General features: G+C 37.1%; 1 protein-coding gene across 3 annotated transcripts in view; it reads left to right on the forward strand.

Moving 5' to 3' along the window:
• Positions 1-1,391: 1,391 nt before the first annotated feature.
• Positions 1,392-17,529, forward strand: part of Hml (hemolectin) — a 98,636-nt gene continuing 82,498 nt past the window's right edge. For all 3 annotated transcript variants that reach the window (XM_075306484.1, XM_075306485.1, XM_075306486.1), the window contains exons 1-3: positions 1,392-1,826; positions 13,834-13,947; positions 14,018-14,245. In XM_075306484.1, coding sequence (XP_075162599.1) covers positions 1,729-1,826; positions 13,834-13,947; positions 14,018-14,245 — 440 coding nt within the window. In that variant the 5' untranslated portion in view covers positions 1,392-1,728. The remainder of the gene's footprint in view (positions 1,827-13,833; positions 13,948-14,017; positions 14,246-17,529) is intronic.

Consider the following 17,529-nt stretch of genomic DNA (forward strand, 5'->3'; position numbering starts at 1 on the left):
TGGGCAGAAACAAAATTTTGAGCATTCAGTTCGAAAACCAATGTTGTTAGCACCTATATTACCTGTTTATTTTCATAATTCATTATGATTGTAAATATATAAATAAATAAATAAAATTTTGAGCACAATATTGTTTGGGAGAATTTTTTTAAGCATATAATATTTTTGGGTGCAAAATGCTTCCAAACATATTATATGTTCACAAAATAACATATTGTTTTTTGGAAGACAACATTATTGAATTTGGATGCAAAAATACAAAATGTTTGGAACTTAGACTACCCAAACATAAATTGTTTAGACAAATATGCTTTCAAACATATTATATATTGGTAGAGATCAAACATATAAATGTTTGGGCAATACCCAATAATGTATATGCTTGAAGCAAAATATGTTTGGGAGTATATGTTACAGAAGCGATTTATTGTGAGCGTGAGGGTATAATATAGTCGACCCCGCCCGACTTTAGACTTTCCTTACTTGTTTTATCTATTTTTTGTAAGAAAAACAAAACAAGTAACTAAAATGTTACATCAAAAATTTTATAACATGTATATATAAATGAAAATTATGAAATAAAGATACTACTACTACTACTACTACTACTACTACTATATTTTATGGGGTATAAAACCAATATTTCTGGTAGGCAAATTTTTTTGCAGATCAAACTTATTATACCCTGACCACTATGTGGTTTAGGGTATAAACGGGAGCCACAGTGGTGCAATGGTTAGCATGCCCGCCTTGCATACACAAAGTCGTGGGTTCGATTCCTACTACGACCGAACACCAAAAAGTTTTTCAGCGGTGGATTATCCCACCTCAGTAATGCTGGTGACATTTCTGAGGGTTTCAAAGATTCTCTAAGTGGTTTCACTGCAATGTGGAACGCCGTTCGGATTCGGCTATAAAAAGGAGGTCCCTTGTCATTGAGCTTAGCATGGAATCGGGCAGCACTCAGTAATAAGAGAGAAGGTCACCAATGTGGTATCACAATGGATTTCAATTTGCCGATTTTACTTATTTTACTCTTGGAAGAATAATATTTAGAATTTAGAGAAGTTTTATATATCAACCAAATATGATGTCGCTTCACAAATTCAAGGCACTTAATTTTATTGGGTTTAAGGCATCTTTATCGAAATACAATTCGGCATGTTGTCGTATCGGTAAACTATTTTGACCTCCTTGCCTATAAAATTCTTTTGCTAGTTTAGTTTTGCAAAGTGTGTATTTTACTTGAATTAAACCACTGTGTAGGCTTATTTCAATTCTAACTAAATGCTTACAAATATATCCAATGGCAATTTTGTGATAAAAATTTCAAGAGCAACTCAACTATAAAAGACCACGACGAGAGAAAATCACATCACAGTGCGGATTAGATTTTTCGATAAATTCGTTGATCCATACAAACGGATAGTGGTGAAACGATAGTGTTGTGCTCTTGTATACAAAAAGGATATTTTTAATTAAAAATTAACAACTTCAAGGATCAAATTAAAAAAAGGATTAATAAGAAAAAAAAATAATAAACAGAAATACAAACATAAAATTGTGAACTAAAATCGATTATCCTGGATCCTTTCCAGGATTAATATTTCAACTTTACATTTTTTTATATTAAGTGAAAAAAGTGATAATGTTTAAATAAAATAAAAAATACTATATTACAGAACGAAACATCCTTTGAATTTTCAAAGGATACTTAACAAAATCAAAATGTTTAAACTCTGGTTATGTGTGATCACTGTTGTTCTATTGGGCCTGGTTTCAGCTAATATCGATGATGACGATATTATAAATACCGAGGATATAAAGTGAGTGAACATTTTAAGAAAAAATAATAATATATTTTGAGTGATTTATTGTATATAAAAATAAATACAATTTTTTGTTAATTAAAAGAAAGATTCGCACTCTATGATCCTTATTTCAAGGACATTCTAGATTATTTCTTATACATAATTATTTTTTTCACTTGTTAAATAAAATGTCGTGCTTTGAATATTCGAATTTAATAATTTTATATGCTTCGTGTGTGTATAAATTGTTGTTCTCTTTTTTTATTCATTTTAGTAAAGAACACAAAAAATTATTAAAGTGAACAAAATTTTCTAATATTGAAGAAATTTAAACTAAAACAAACTAATTTCCATGTGCCACTTTAAATTTATCAAATTTTTTTAGTGCAATCTTTTGTTAAGAGTCGGTTTATTTTAGAAAATTTTAACGAAAATATTTTACTATTCTCAAAAAAAAAAAACAAGTAAGGAAAGTCTAAGTCAGGCGGGGCCGACTATATTATACCCTGCACCACTTTGTAGATCTAAATTTTCGATACCATATCACTTCCGTCAAATGTGTTGGGGACTATATATAAAGGTTTGTCCCAAATACATACATTTAAATATCACTCGATCTGGACAGAATTTGATAGACTTTTACAAAATCTATAGACTCAAAATTTAAGTCGGCTAAAAAATATGGAAAACATTTGAATCTGAAGCAATTTTATTTAAACTTCGCAAAAGTTAATTTATGATTTATCGCTCGATACATATGTATTAGAAGTTTAGGAAAATTAGAGTCATTTTTACAACTTTTCGACTAAGCAGTGGCGATTTAACAAGGAAAATTTTGGTATTTTGACCATTTTTGTCGAAATCAGAAAAACATATATATGGGAGCTATATCTAAATCTGAACCGATTTCAATCAAATTTGGCACACATGACTATATTACTAATTGTACTCCTAGTGCAAAAATTCATCCAAATTGGGCCAAAAGTCTGGCTTCTGGGGCCATATAACTCCATATCGGGCGAAAAATATATATGGAAGCTATATCTAAATCTGAACCGATTTCAATCAAATTTAGCACACATGATTATACTACTAATTGTACTCCTTGTGCAAAATTTCAAGCTAATCGGGATAAAACTCTGGCTTCTGGGTCCATATAAGTGCATATCGGGCGAAAGATATATATGGGAGCTATATCTACATCGGAAGCGATTTTAACCAAATTTGGCACACTTGACTATACGACCAAGTGTTATGTTTGTACAAAATTTCAAGCAAATCGGTATAAAACTCTGGCTTCTGGGTCCATATTGGTGCATATCGGGCGAAAGATATATATGGGAGCTATATCTAAATCTGAACTGATTTCTTCCAAAATCAATACGGTTCTATTCTGACCCAAATTAGGAACATGTGCCAAATTTGAAGGCGATTGGACTTAAATTGCGACCTAGACTTTGATCACAAAAATGTGTTCACAGACAGATGGACGGACGGACGGATGGACAGACGGACATGGTTATATCGACTCAGGGACCCACCCTGAACATTATTACCAAAGACACTATGTGTCTATCTCGTCTCCTTCTGGGTGTTACAAACATATGCACTAACTTATAATACCCTGTTCCACAGATTGGCGCAGGGTATAAAAAGTGAACCCTCAATTCAACTCTATTGTAATTCATGGAATTATTATGTTGATCTCGACTTTAATATTTTTTGTGTACGTTAGTTAAATGAACTAATGAACTAAGAAATGTCAAAACTGTTTACAATATAAAGAAATAAAATTTGTAAATTTAACCAAAAATTGTGACCTTCTTAAGGCGCTAGACATTTTTGCAATTTTGAACTTTCTTCAAATTCGACAAATAAATTTAAACAAGTATATACGGCCGTAAGTTCCGCCAGGCCAAAGCTTATCCACCATGAATTGCGTAGAAACTTCTACTGAAGACTGTCAGTAGAAGTTTCACTTGCCGATGGCAAGGTATTTTAAAACTTCCTAAAACCGTCTTCTAAATTGCAAGGTAGCCCATACATGGTATATATTAAACTAAAAACGGCCGATTAAATACGTATATAATTAAGTTTGACAACATTTTCTACAGAAGTAAAATTTGGACAACATCTTCAATAGAATTAAAATTTTGACAACATTCTCTATAGAAATAAAACTTTGACAAAATTTTCTATAGAAATAAAATTTTGATAAAAGTTTCTATAGAAATAAAATTTTGAAAAAATAAAATGTTGACAACATTGTCTATAGCAGTAAAATTTGGATAAAATTTTCTATAGAAATAAAATTTTGGCAAAATTTTCTATAGAAATAAAATTTTGACAAATTTTTTTTATAGAAATAAAATTTTGACAAAATTTCCCATAAAAATAAAATTTTGACAAAATTTTCTATAGAAATAAAATTTTGGTAGATTATTTTTGGCTCGAGTGGCAACCCTGATTATAAACCGACAACATTCTCTATAGAATTAAAATTTTGACAATATTTTCTATAGAAATAGAAATAAAATTTGACAAAATTTTCTATAGAAATAAAATTTTGACAACATTTTCTATAGAAATAAAATTTTGACAACATTGTCTATAGCAGTAAAATTTGGATAAAATTTTCTATAGAAATAAAATTTTGGCACAATTTTCTATAGAACTAAAATTTTGGCAAAATTTTCTATAGAAATAAAATTTTGACAAAATTTTCTATAGAAATAAAATTTTGACAAAATTTTCTATAGAAATAAAATTTTGACAAAATTTCCCATAAAAATAAAATTTTGACAAAATTTTCTATAGAAATAAAATTTTGGTAGATTATTTTTGGCTCGAGTGGCAACCCTGATTATAAGGCGACAACATTCTCTATAGAATTAAAAATTTTGCCAATATTTTCTATAGAAATAGAAATAAAATTTGACAAAATTTTCTATAGAAATAAAATTTTGACAAAATTTTCCATAAAAATAAAATTTTGATAAAATTTTCCATAAAGATAAAATTTTGACAAAATTTTCTATAAAAACAAAATGTTGGTAGATTTTTTTGGCTCGAGTGGCAACCATGAATATGAACCGATATGGACCAATTTTTGAGTGATTGGGGATCGGCTATATATATAACTATAGACCGATATGGACCAATTTTGGCATGTATATTAGCGGCCTTATACTAAAACAACGTTTCAAATTTCAACCGGATCGGATGAATTTTGCTCCTCCAAGAGGTTCCGGAGATCAAATCTGGGGAATGGTTTATATGGGGGCTATATATAATTATGGACCGATATGGACCAATTCTTGCGTGTTTGTTAGAGACCACATTCTAACACCATGTTCCAAATTTCAACCGGATCCGATGAATTTTGCTCGTCCAAGAGGCTCCGGAGGACAAATCTGGACCGATAGGGACCAATTTTTGCATGGTCATTAGAGAGCATATACTAACACCATGTACCAAATTTCAGCCGGATCGGATGAAATTTGGTTCTCTTAGAGGCTCCGCAAGCCAAATCGGGGGATCGGTTTATATGGGGGCTATATGTAATTATGGACCGATATGGACCAATTTTTGCATGGCTGTTAGAGACCATATTCTAACATTATGTACCAAATTTCAGCCGGATCGGATGAAATTTCCTTGTCTTACAGGCTCCGTAAGCCAAATCTGGGGATCGGTTTATATGGGGGCTATATATAATTATGGACCGATATGAACCAATTTTTGCATGGTTATTAGATACCATATAGTAACACCATGTACCAAAAGGTTAATGTGGCAGCCCGATGAAGTTTCAGACTCACTTATACTATTCACTCCATTGTGATAACCGGATGAGTTTTGCTCCTCCAAGAGGCTCCGCAAGCAAAATCTGAGCGTCGGTTTATATGGAGGCTATACGTAAAAGTGGTCCGATACGACCCATTTGCAATACCATCCTACCTACGTCAATAACAAGTACTTCAAGTCGATAGCTTGTTTCGTTCGGAAGTTAGAGTGTTTTCAACAGACGGACGGACATGCTTAGATCGACTCAGAATTTTACCACGACCCAGAATATATATACTTTATGGGGTCTTAGAACAATATTGCGATGTGTTATAAACGGAATGACAAACTTAATAAACCCCCATCCTATGGTGGAGGGTATAAAAATTTGGAGAGAATCGTTAAATAGTTTGTCACAATTTCGGCTGTAAATGCTCTCAATGAGAATTTCTTTTAAAATTTTGTACCTGAGGAAAGTATATTCTTCTTTGGGTGCGTTATTTCAATAGACGGATGGACTAACTAAATCTACTCAGAATTTCTCCACAAAGAAGATTTATTGGGTCTGAGGCCAATATTTTTATGTATTATACACGGAATGACTATGATTAAGGGTATAAAATGGAATTATAAAATAAATTGAAATAAAATGCGTATTTATATTTTGCATTGCCAAACATTTTTAATAGTTGATATGTAGTTCAAGCTCAACCCAATAGTCAGAAGAAAAAGTATGTTATCTGAATGTGTAGACTTTGAATTTCTCATAGGAACCTTGATTGGGTTCTGCTTAAAACTAAGCCTACAGAAACACTTTGGCGATAACGAAACAAACAAACCAACGATTTGGTGACATTTCTATTGCAAAGCCAGAATATTGTATTCATTGTATATGTGGAAAATAAAGTTATCACATTGTAAAAACGGAAATGAATAATCTTAAATATTTTGCAAAATTATTTACTCTACATACCGGTTGTCAAATGCTAAAAATAAAAATTATAGAATTAGACAAAATATGAGGCAATAAATGTAAGAGCGCTTTATCAAATTTTAAAACGATGATCACGCTAAACTAAAAATTACACACATCCTAAATTGACCCTTTAAATTTCTTCAAATATATTTAAAATTAAATTATTTTTGATTTTTGTTCTACCCAAAATTTGTAGTTGGTACAATGTTTGTAAAAAACGGAGCATCGCTTGTTTGCACAACCAAAATTGGTTTTTTATACCCTCCACCATAGGATGGGGGGTATATTAACTTTGTCATTCCGTTTGGGAAGCAAATTTCATCCGATCCGGCTGAAATTTGGTACATGGTGTTAGTATATGACAAGCACACATACAAAGGTATGTGAACAGAGGCACTCCCCAAGGAGGAGTTCTATCACCTCTTATTTGGAATGTTGCTATAAATAACCTTCTGGTTACCCTAGAAAAAGAAAGGATAAAAGTGGTGGCATACGCAGATGATGTGGCAGTCAGGGGAAAATTCCCATCCACAATCAGAGATATTATTCAGAGGGCCCTCCGGATGACTGAGAAATGGGCGAAAGATAATGGTCTTGGGGTAAATCCTGCAAAGACAGAACTAGTCATGTCCTGCAAAGATCACAAAACTCCCACGGTTAGACCCATTTCCTTGGGGGGTATTGAAATTCCCTTTAGTGAGTGTGCAAAATACCTTGGCGTTATTTTGGACAGGAAGCTGAACTTTAAACTTAATATTGAAGAAAGGGCGAGGAAAGCAAAAGTAGCTTTGTGCTCGTGCAAAAAGGCAATAGGAAACAAGTAAGGAAAGTCTAAAGTCGGGCGGGACCGACTATATTATACCCTGCACCACTTTGTAGATCTAAATTTTCGATACCATATCACATCCGTCAAATGTGTTGGGGGCTATATATAAAGGTTTGTCCCAAATACATACATTTAAATATCACTCGATCTGGACAGAATTTGATAGACTTCTACAAAATCCATAGACTCAAAATTTAAGTTGGCTAATGCACTAGGGTGGAACACAATGTTAGTAAAAAATAAATTTGGGAAACATTTAAATCTGAAGCAATGTTAAGGAAACTTCGCAAAGGTTTATTTATGATTTATCGATCGATATATATGTATTAGAAATTTAGGAAAATTAGAGTCATTTTTACAACTTTTCGACTAAGCAGTGGCGATTTTACAAGGAAAATGTGGGTATTTTGACCATTTTTGTCGAAATCAGAAAAACATATAAATGGGAACTATATCTAAATCTGAACCGATTTCAATCACACTTAGCACACATGACTATATTACTAATTGTAATCTTAGTGCAAAATTTCAACCAAATTGGGCCAAAACTCTGGCTTCTGGGGCCAAATAAGTCCATATCGGGCGAAAAATATATATGGAAGCTATATCTAAATCTGAACCGATTTCAATTTGATTTAAATTTGGCACACATGACTATACTACCAATTGTACTCCTTATGCAAAATTTCAAGCTAATCGGGATAAAACTATGGCTTCTGGGTCCATATAAGTGCATATCGGGTGAAAGATATATATGGGAGCTATATCTAAATCTGAATCGATTTCAACCAAATTTGGCACGCATAGCTACAATGCTAAATCTACTCCCTGTGCAAAATTTCAACCAAATTGGGCCAAAACTCTGGCTTTTAGGACTATATTAGTACATATTGGGCGAAAGATATATATGGGAGCTATATCTAAATCTGAACCGATTTCAATCAAATTTCGCACACTTGACTATACTACTAATTTTACTCCTAGTGCAAAATTTCAACCAAATTCGGCAAAAAATCTGGCTTCTGGGCCATATAAGTCCATATCGGGTGAAAGATATATATGGGACCTATATCTAAATCTGAACCGATTTCAATCAAATTTAGCACACTTGACCATACGACTAAGTGTTATGTTTGTACAAAACTTCAAGCAAATCGGTATAAAACTCTGGCTGCTGGGTCCATATTAGTGCATATCGGGCGAAAGCTATATATATGGAGATATATCTAAATCTGAATCGATTTCAACCAAATTTGGCATGCATAGCTACAATGCTAATTCTACTCCCTGTGCAAAATTTCAATTAAATCGTAGCAAAAAATTGGCCTCTGTGGTCATATGAGTGTAAATCGGGCGAAATCTATATATGGGAGCTATATCTAAATCTGAACCGATTTCAACCAAATTTGGCACACATAGCTACAATGCTAATTCTACTCCCTGTGCAAAATTTCATTTAAATCGGAGCAAAAAATTGGCCTCTGTGGGCAAATGAGTGTAAATCGGGCGAAAGCTATATATGGGAGCTATATCTAAATCTGAACCGATTTCAACCAAATTTGGCACACATAGCTACAATGCTAATTCTACTCCCTGTGCAAAATTTCATTTAAATCGGAGCAAAAAATTGGCCTCTGTGGGCAAATGAGTGTAAATCGGGCGAAAGCTATATATGGGAGCTATATCTAAATCTGAACCGATTTGGCTGATAGTTTGCAAGTTTTTCGAGACTCATAAAATATTCGGATGTACGGAATTTGAGGAAGATCGGTTGATATGCACGCCAATTATGACCAGATCGGTGAAAAATATATATGGCAGCTATATATAAATCTGAACCGATTTTTTCCAAAATCAATAGGGATCGTCTTTGAGCCGAAACAGGACCCTATACCAAATTTAGGGACAATCGGACTAAAACTACGAGCTGTACTTTGCACACAAAAATACACCAACAGACAGACAGACGGACAGACGGACAGACAGACAGACGGACATCGCTAAATCGACTCAGAATTTAATTCTAAGACGATCGGTATACTAAACGATGGGTCTCAGACTTTTCCTTCTTGGCGTTACATACAAATGCACAAACTTATTATACCCTGTACCACAGTAGTTGTGAAGGGTATAAAAAGTGGGGACTAAAACCAAAAATTGTGCATTGGCTATACACGGCAGTGGTTAGACCTATAATGATATATGGTGTTGTAGTCTGGTGGCCGGCACTTCACCAGCCAATAAGTTTAGACAAAGTTCAGCGTATGGCGTGTTTGTGTATCTCAGGCACATTCAGCAAGACGGGGACAAGTTCCCTTAATGTCATACTGCATCTATTGCCTTAAGACATTTTGGCCAAACAATCAGCTGCAACAACGGCTGTGCGGTTGCGCGAACTAACGCTGTGGTCGGAAAAAAGTTACGGTCACAGTTCGGTCCTCAAAATAATGCCAGATGTGCCTAAAGTAGTGGACTACACTTCGGCGAAGCCACTTTTCGACAAAAAGTTTGAGACTCTAATCCCCAACAGTGAGGCGTGGTGCACACAGACCCCGGGGAATAAAGAATATATAGATTTCTACACTGATGGCTCCAAATTGGATGGACAAGTGGGGTTCGGAGTATATTCTAATGATCTGGAACTTCGAATAGCGAAAAAATTACCTGATCACTGTAGTGCTTTTCAGGCTGAAATATTAGCAATAAGAGAAGTGGTGAATTGGCTGAGAAGTAATGTTCCAAAAAATGTGGGCATTAATATATACTAAGACAGTCAACCTGCAATAAAATCCTTGGACTCTGTATTCGTTAACTCGAAAACGGCCATAGACTGCCGAAAATCTCTCAACGAGATGGCTGAGCAGTACAATATTCACCTAATATGGGTGCCTGGAACATACCGGGGAACTGCGAAGCAGATGTGTTAGCAAGGCTAGGAACTACCTTACATATTCCAGGGGAACTAGATTTTGTTGGTATGCTCCTAGGTACCTGCAAGCTCATGCTGCGTGAGAAGGCTGTTATGATGGCAAATGTTCGATGGGAGAATTGCAAGGGTTGTAACGACACCAAGCAAATATGGCCCCATTTCAACTTAAACCGCACACTAGATATGCTAATGTTCTCGAGACGTCAGATAACACTCCTGATATCTGCTATAACAGGCCGCTGCCTTATAGGCGATTTTGCAAAAACTATTGGCGCGAAGTATAATGACTATTGTATGAGCTGTCATGATGCGGAGGAAAAAGAATCAATTAAACACCTCTTGTGTGAGTGTCCTGCATTTTGTGTAAAGCGCAAGCAACTTTTAGGAGCATATAGCTTCAGATTACTGGCGGATCTGGAAAACGTTAACTTAAGCAGTCTGCCAACAATCTGGTTGGTTCAGTGAAGAAAAATAATCGAGAAGGTTCAGCGGTTAAAACCAGAAGTGCCCATATGTAATAGGTACTTTTAGTTAATGTGGTATCACAATGGACTGAATAGTCTAAGTGAGCCTGAATCTTAATCGGGCTGCCACTTTAACCTAACCTAACCTAGTATATGGTCTCTAACAACCATGTAAAAATTGGTCCACATCGGTCCATAATTATATATAGGCCCCATATAAACCGATCCCCCGATTGCAAATGGGCCATATCGTATAGCCCCCATATAAACGGACCCCAAATTTGGCTTGCAGACCCTCTAAGGGAAGCAAATTTCATCCGATCCGGCTGAAATTTGGTACAAGGTGTTAGTATATGGTCTCTAACAACCACGCGAAAATTGGTCCATATCGGTCCATAATTACATATAGCCCCCATATAAACCGATCCCCCGATTTGGCTTGCGGAGCCTCTAAGAGGAGCAAAAGTCATCCGATCCGATTGAAATTTGGTACGCGGTGTTAGTATTTTGTCTCTAACAAGCATGCCAAAATTGGTCCACATCAGTCCATAATTATATATAGCGCCCATATAAACCGATCCCCAGATTTGGGTTCCGGAGCCTCAAAGAGAAGCAAATTTCATCCGATCCGCCTGAAATTTGGTACATGATATTGGTATATGGTCTCTAACAACCATGTAAAAATTGGTCCACATCGGTCCATAATTATATATAGCCCCCATATAAACCGATCCCCAGATTTGGCTTGCGAAGTCTCCAAGAGAAGCAAATTTCATCCAATCCGGTTGTAATTTGGAACATGGTGTTAGTATATGATCTTTAACAAGCGTGCCAGAATTGGTCCATATCGGTCCATAATTATATAATAATGCCAGATGTGCCTAACGTAGTGGACTACACTTTGGCGAAGCCACTTTTCGACAAAAAGTTTGAGACTCTAATCCCCAGCAGTGAGGCGTGGTGCACACGGACCCCGGGGAATAAAAGATATATAGATTTCTACACTGATGGCTCCAAATTGGATGGCCAAGTGGGTTTCGGAGTATATTCTAAAGATCTGGAACTTCCGATCCAGCTGAAATTTGGTACAAGGTGTTAGTATATGGTCTCTAACAACCACGCGAAAATTGGTCCATATCGGTCCATAATTACATATAGCCCCCATAAAAAACCGATCCCCCGATTTGGCTTGCGGAGCCTCTTAGAGGAGCAAAAGTCATCCGATCCGATTGAAATTTGGTACGCGGTGTTAGTATTTTGTCTCTAACAAGCATGCCAAAATTGGTCCACATCGGTCCATAATTATATATAGCGCCCATATATACCGATCCCCAGATTTGGGTTCCGGAGCCTCAAAGAGAAGCAAATTTCATCCGATCCGCCTGAAATTTGGTACATGATATTGGTATATGGTCTCTAACAACCATGTAAAAATTGGTCCACATCGGTCCATAATTATATATAGCTCCCATATAAACCGATCCCCCGATTTGGCTTGCTGAGCCTCTAAGAGAAGCAAATTTCATCCGATCCGGCTGAAATTTGGTACATGGTGTTGGTATATGTTCTCTAATTACCATGCAAAAATTGGTCCATATCGGTCCATAATTACATATAGCCCCCATATAAACCGATCCCCCGATTTGGCTTGCGGAGCCTCTTAAAGGAGCAAAAGTCATCCGATCCGATTGAAATTTCGTACGTGGTGTTAGTATATTGTCTCTAACAAGCACGCCAAAATTGGTCCATATCGGTCCATAATTATATATAGCCCCAATATAAGCCGATCCCCAGATTTGAACTCCGGAGCCTCTTAGAGGAGCAAAATTCATCCGATCCGGTTGAAATTTGGTACGTGGTGTTAGTATATGGTCTCTAACAACCATGCAAGAATTGGTCCATATCGGTCCATAATTATATGTAGCCCCCATATAAATCGATCCCCAGAGTTGTCCTCCGGAGCCTCTTGGAGGAGCAAAATTCATCCGGTTGAAATTTGCAACGTGGTGTTAGTATAAGGCCGCTAATCAGACGTTATATATAGCCGATCCCCAATCACACAAAAATTGGTCCATATCGGTTCATAATCATGGTTGCCACTCGAGCCAAAAATAATCTACCAGTAGAAGTTTCTACGCAATCCATGGTGGAGGGTATATAAGCTTCGGCCTGGCCGAACTTACGGCCGTATATACTTGTTTAGTTTAATATATACTAAGTATGGACTACCTTGCAATTTAGAAGACGGTGTTAGGAAGTTTTAAGATACCTTGCCATTGGCAAGTGTTACCGCAACCCAAGTAATTCGATTGTGGATAGGTTAGGTTATGTGGCCGCCCGATGTATCAGGCTCACTTAGACTATTCAGTCCATTGTGATACCACAGTGGTGAACTTCTCTCTTATCACTGAGTGCTGCCCGATTCCATGTTAAGCTCAATGACAAGGGACCTCCTTTTTATAGCCGAGTCCGAACGGCGTTCCACATTGCAGTGAAACCACTTAGAGAAGCTTTGAAACCCTCAGAAATGTCACCAGCATTACTGAGGTGGGATAATCCACCGCTGAAAAACTTTTTGGTGTTCGGTCGTAGCAGGAATCGAACCCACGACCTTGTGTATGCAAGGCGGGCATGCTAACCATTGCACCACGGTGGCTCGATTCGATTGTGGATGACAGCCTTCAGTAGAAGTTTTTACGCAATCCATGGTGGAGGGTACATAAGCTTCGGCCTGGCCGAACTTACGGCCGTATATACTTGTTTAGTTTAATATATACTAAGTATGGACTACCTTGCAATTTAGAAGACGGTGTTAGGAAGTTTTAAGATACCTTGCCATTGGCAAGTGTTACCGCAACCCAAGTAATTCGATTGTGGATGACAGCCTTCAGTAGAAGTTTCTACGCAATCCATGGTGGAGGGTACATAAGCTTCGGCCTGGCCGAACTTACGGCCGTATATGCTTGTTGTTTTTTTTTTAATACATTAAATATTTAAACAAATTTTAATATTTTTTATTTTTTATTTTTTTAATTTTTCAGCCCTTTGGGAATTCTAGAAGAGGCTAATGATAAGGAACGGGATGAACGCGGAGTATTCGACATATTTAAAAAGGAAAAGGCACCCGCAGCGGCTCCACAACCAGTAGTTAATACGTAAGAAAATTTCTTAATTATTATTTATTGGATTTTTTAATGGAATATCTAATTTTTATTTTCTTAAAAGTGGTTATGGATTTAAAACAGCTGCTTACAGTAGTGCCAGTAGCTCTAGCAGAAGCTCCAGTAGTTCAAGTAGCACCTATGGTGGTTATGGAGGCAGTTATGCCAGCGCAAGTTATGGTCTCAATCATGGTGATGGTTACGGTGGAAACGTCAATCTTGGCCTTGGAGGTTATAATATGAACATGCGTGGAAATACCGGTTATAGTTCGGCTAATTATGGAGTCAAAACGTAAGTTGTACAGAAAACTTATACATAGAGATGTGATGCGTGAGTCCATTTGAACTTTTGTTTACATTTGAGTTAGGCAATATTGAAGAACATTTATGCTGAGGGGTATTTTTATACTAACAAAGATGATACTCTTCAGAAACCAAATCAAGCTAACGATAATAGTAACTATCACAATTCTCTTGAATAGATATAACTTTCACGATCAAATTCTCATTCACAAATGATTTTGCTCACATTTGAATATTGATGGTCATGTCGAAAATTCATTGTCTCTTTCGCTATCCTAACAAATGTCAAGTTAACATTGCCGCACACTCCAGATATGAATTCATGCTTACGATCTAAATCACCCTCACAAATAAAACTTACAACAAATATCTCTCTCATGAATGGATGCTACTCTCACAATCAAACTCCCATTTGAAAATTGATAGCCTCGTCGGACATTCATAATGGCATTCGTTGATACTTTCGCGCACAAAAGATATGTATCAAGATAATAACACATCTCACAAAAATACTTATGAAAATCCACTTTCACCATCAAATTTCCAATTTCAAATGCCGTTTGCTTAGATTTGTAAAATGTATGGATATCTCGCCGAAAATGTATACCTTAAAATGTATAATGGCTGACATGTAATGCAACAAAGTAAGCGCTATATTAATTTTTTTTTATGTTATTCCTCGAATTGGCTAACTTCGGCATAGATCGTGTCAAAGTTTGCCAAACGGCATCACAATTGCTGCCTGAGAGCCAACTTGAGATGATCCACACTTTGATATTTTTGGGTGCCATCACTAACATACTCTCTAAAATGTCCTGGACGCAAAAGTCGAACGGGTTGAGATCCCGATCCCGACGAAACTAGGAATTTCCTTTCCATTCCATTCTTTGTTAACACGTGCTGACTCCTGTTCGAATGTTCATCGTCTGCCTATACGTTTGCCTGTCCAGGCCTTCAACATTCTCTTTAGAATATTTTCCCGTTAATACTCGGTATTTATTTTGACCCTATGATCGATGAATACGGGAGGAGAGTAACCACCATCAGTCGTTAAAGCGGCCCACACCATTACCGCCATCACAGAGTTCTGGTGGCCCATCGAAGGTGTAAAGTTTAGCTGACCGATCGATTATTTTTATACCCTCCACCATAGGATGGGGGGTATATTAACATTGTCATTCCGTTTGTAACACATCGAAATATTGCTCTAAGACCCCATAAAGTATATATATTCTGGGTCGTGGTGAAATTATGAGTCGATCTGAGCATGTCCGTCCGTCCGTCCGTTTGTTCAAATCACGCTAACTTCCGACCAAAACAAGCTATCGACTTGAAACTTGGCACAAGTAGTTGTTATTAATGTAGGTCGGATGGTATTGCAAATGGGCCATATCGGTCCACTTTTACGTATAGCCCCCATATAAACGACCCCCCCCCCCCCCAGATTTGGCTTGCGGAGCCTATAAGAGTAGCATATTTTATCCGATCTGGCTGAAATTTGGTACATGGTGCAAGTATGTGGTCTCTAACAACCATGCCAAAATTGGTCCATATCGGTCCATTAATATATATAGCCCCCATATTAAGAGAGGCAAATTTCATCCGATCCGGCCGAAATTTGGTACATGGTATTAGTATATGGTCTCTAACAACCATGCAAAAATTGGTCCATATCGGTCCATAATTATGTTATATATAGCCCCCATATAAACCGATCCCCATATTTGTCCTCCGGAGCCTCTTAGAGAAGCAAAATTCATTCGATCCGGTTGAAATTTGGAACGTGGTATTAGTATATGGTCTCTAACAACCATGCAAAAATTGGTCCATATCGGTCCATAATTATATATAGCCCCCATATAAACCGATCCCCAGATTTGACCTCCGGAGCTTCTTAGAGGAGCAAAATTCATCCGATCCGGTTGAAATTTGGTACGTGGTGTTAGTATATGGTCTCTAACCACCATGCTCTCTAACACCCATGGTCCATATCGGTCTATAGTTATATATAGCCGATCCCCAATCACACAAAAATTGGTCCATATCGGTTCATAATCATGGTTGCCACTCGAGCCAAAAATAATCTACCAAAATTTTATTTCTAAAGGGTGATACGGTCATACAAATTTGGTCAATATAAACTTGACGTATTTCTTTCAATTTTGCATTTAAAAAACCTGAACACCCCTCATTTTGAAGGTGTGCGTGTGTAGAATGTTGCTCCTATTTTGATTTTGGAATTCACTCTTCAGTTGTCAAAATGCCGTCCAAGCAAGAAGAGCAGCGTATCAAAATTTTGCTCGCGCATCGCGAAAATCCGAGCTACTCGCACGCAAAGCTGGCAAAATCGCGAAAAGTTGCCAAATCAACCGTTACAAATGTAATTAAAGTGTTTGGGGAACGTTTGTCCACAGCCAGGAAGTCTGGATCGGGGGGAAATCGAAAACCGGAAGCCGCTGAGACGACAAAGAGAGTTGCCGGTAGTTTCAAGCGAAACCCTAACCTCACTCTCTCCGAGATGCCGCAAATAAGCTGGGTGTATCGTCTACAACCGTGCACGATCCCGGAGGCTGTACGCGACGATGCTGACAAAGTTTGACTGCGTGGTAATGGACGACGAAACCTACGTCAAAGCCGACTACAAGCAGCTTCCGGGACAGGAGTTTTATACGGCAAAAGGAAGGGGAAAGGTAGCAGATATTTTCAAGCACATAAAACTGTCAAAGTTCGCAAAGAAATATCTGGTTTGGCAAGCCATCTGTACCTGTGTTTCAAGCCACAGCATTTTCATAGCTTCCGGGACTGTCAACCAAGAAATTTACGTGAAAGAGTGTTTGAATAAACGTCTGCTGCCTTTCCTGAAGAAACACGGTTGTTCCGTACTGTTTTGGCCGGATTTGGCATCTTGCCATTACGGTAAAAAGGCCATGGAGTGGTACGCCGCCAACAACTTGCAGGTGGTTCCCAATGACAAGAACCCTCTCAATACGCCAGATCTCCGCCCAATTGAGAAATACTGGGCTATTGTCAAGCGGAACCTAAAGGAGACCAAAAAAACTGCTAAGGACGAGCAGCAGTTCAAGGCAAACTGGCTTTCTGCGGCGAAGAAGGTGGACAAGGTGGCTGTACAAAATCTGATGGCAGGTGTCAAGCGTGAGGCCCGGCAATTCGGATTTGGAAAAGCGAAAGCCTAACTGAATATTTTTCCTGAATTTTATACTAATTGAAGTTGAAAAAGAAATTTAATTTGATTTTTTAAACAAACGATTTCAC

This window comes from Haematobia irritans, chromosome 4 (genome assembly GCF_050003625.1).
Source record: "Haematobia irritans isolate KBUSLIRL chromosome 4, ASM5000362v1, whole genome shotgun sequence".
Classification (NCBI taxonomy): domain Eukaryota; kingdom Metazoa; phylum Arthropoda; class Insecta; order Diptera; family Muscidae; genus Haematobia; species Haematobia irritans.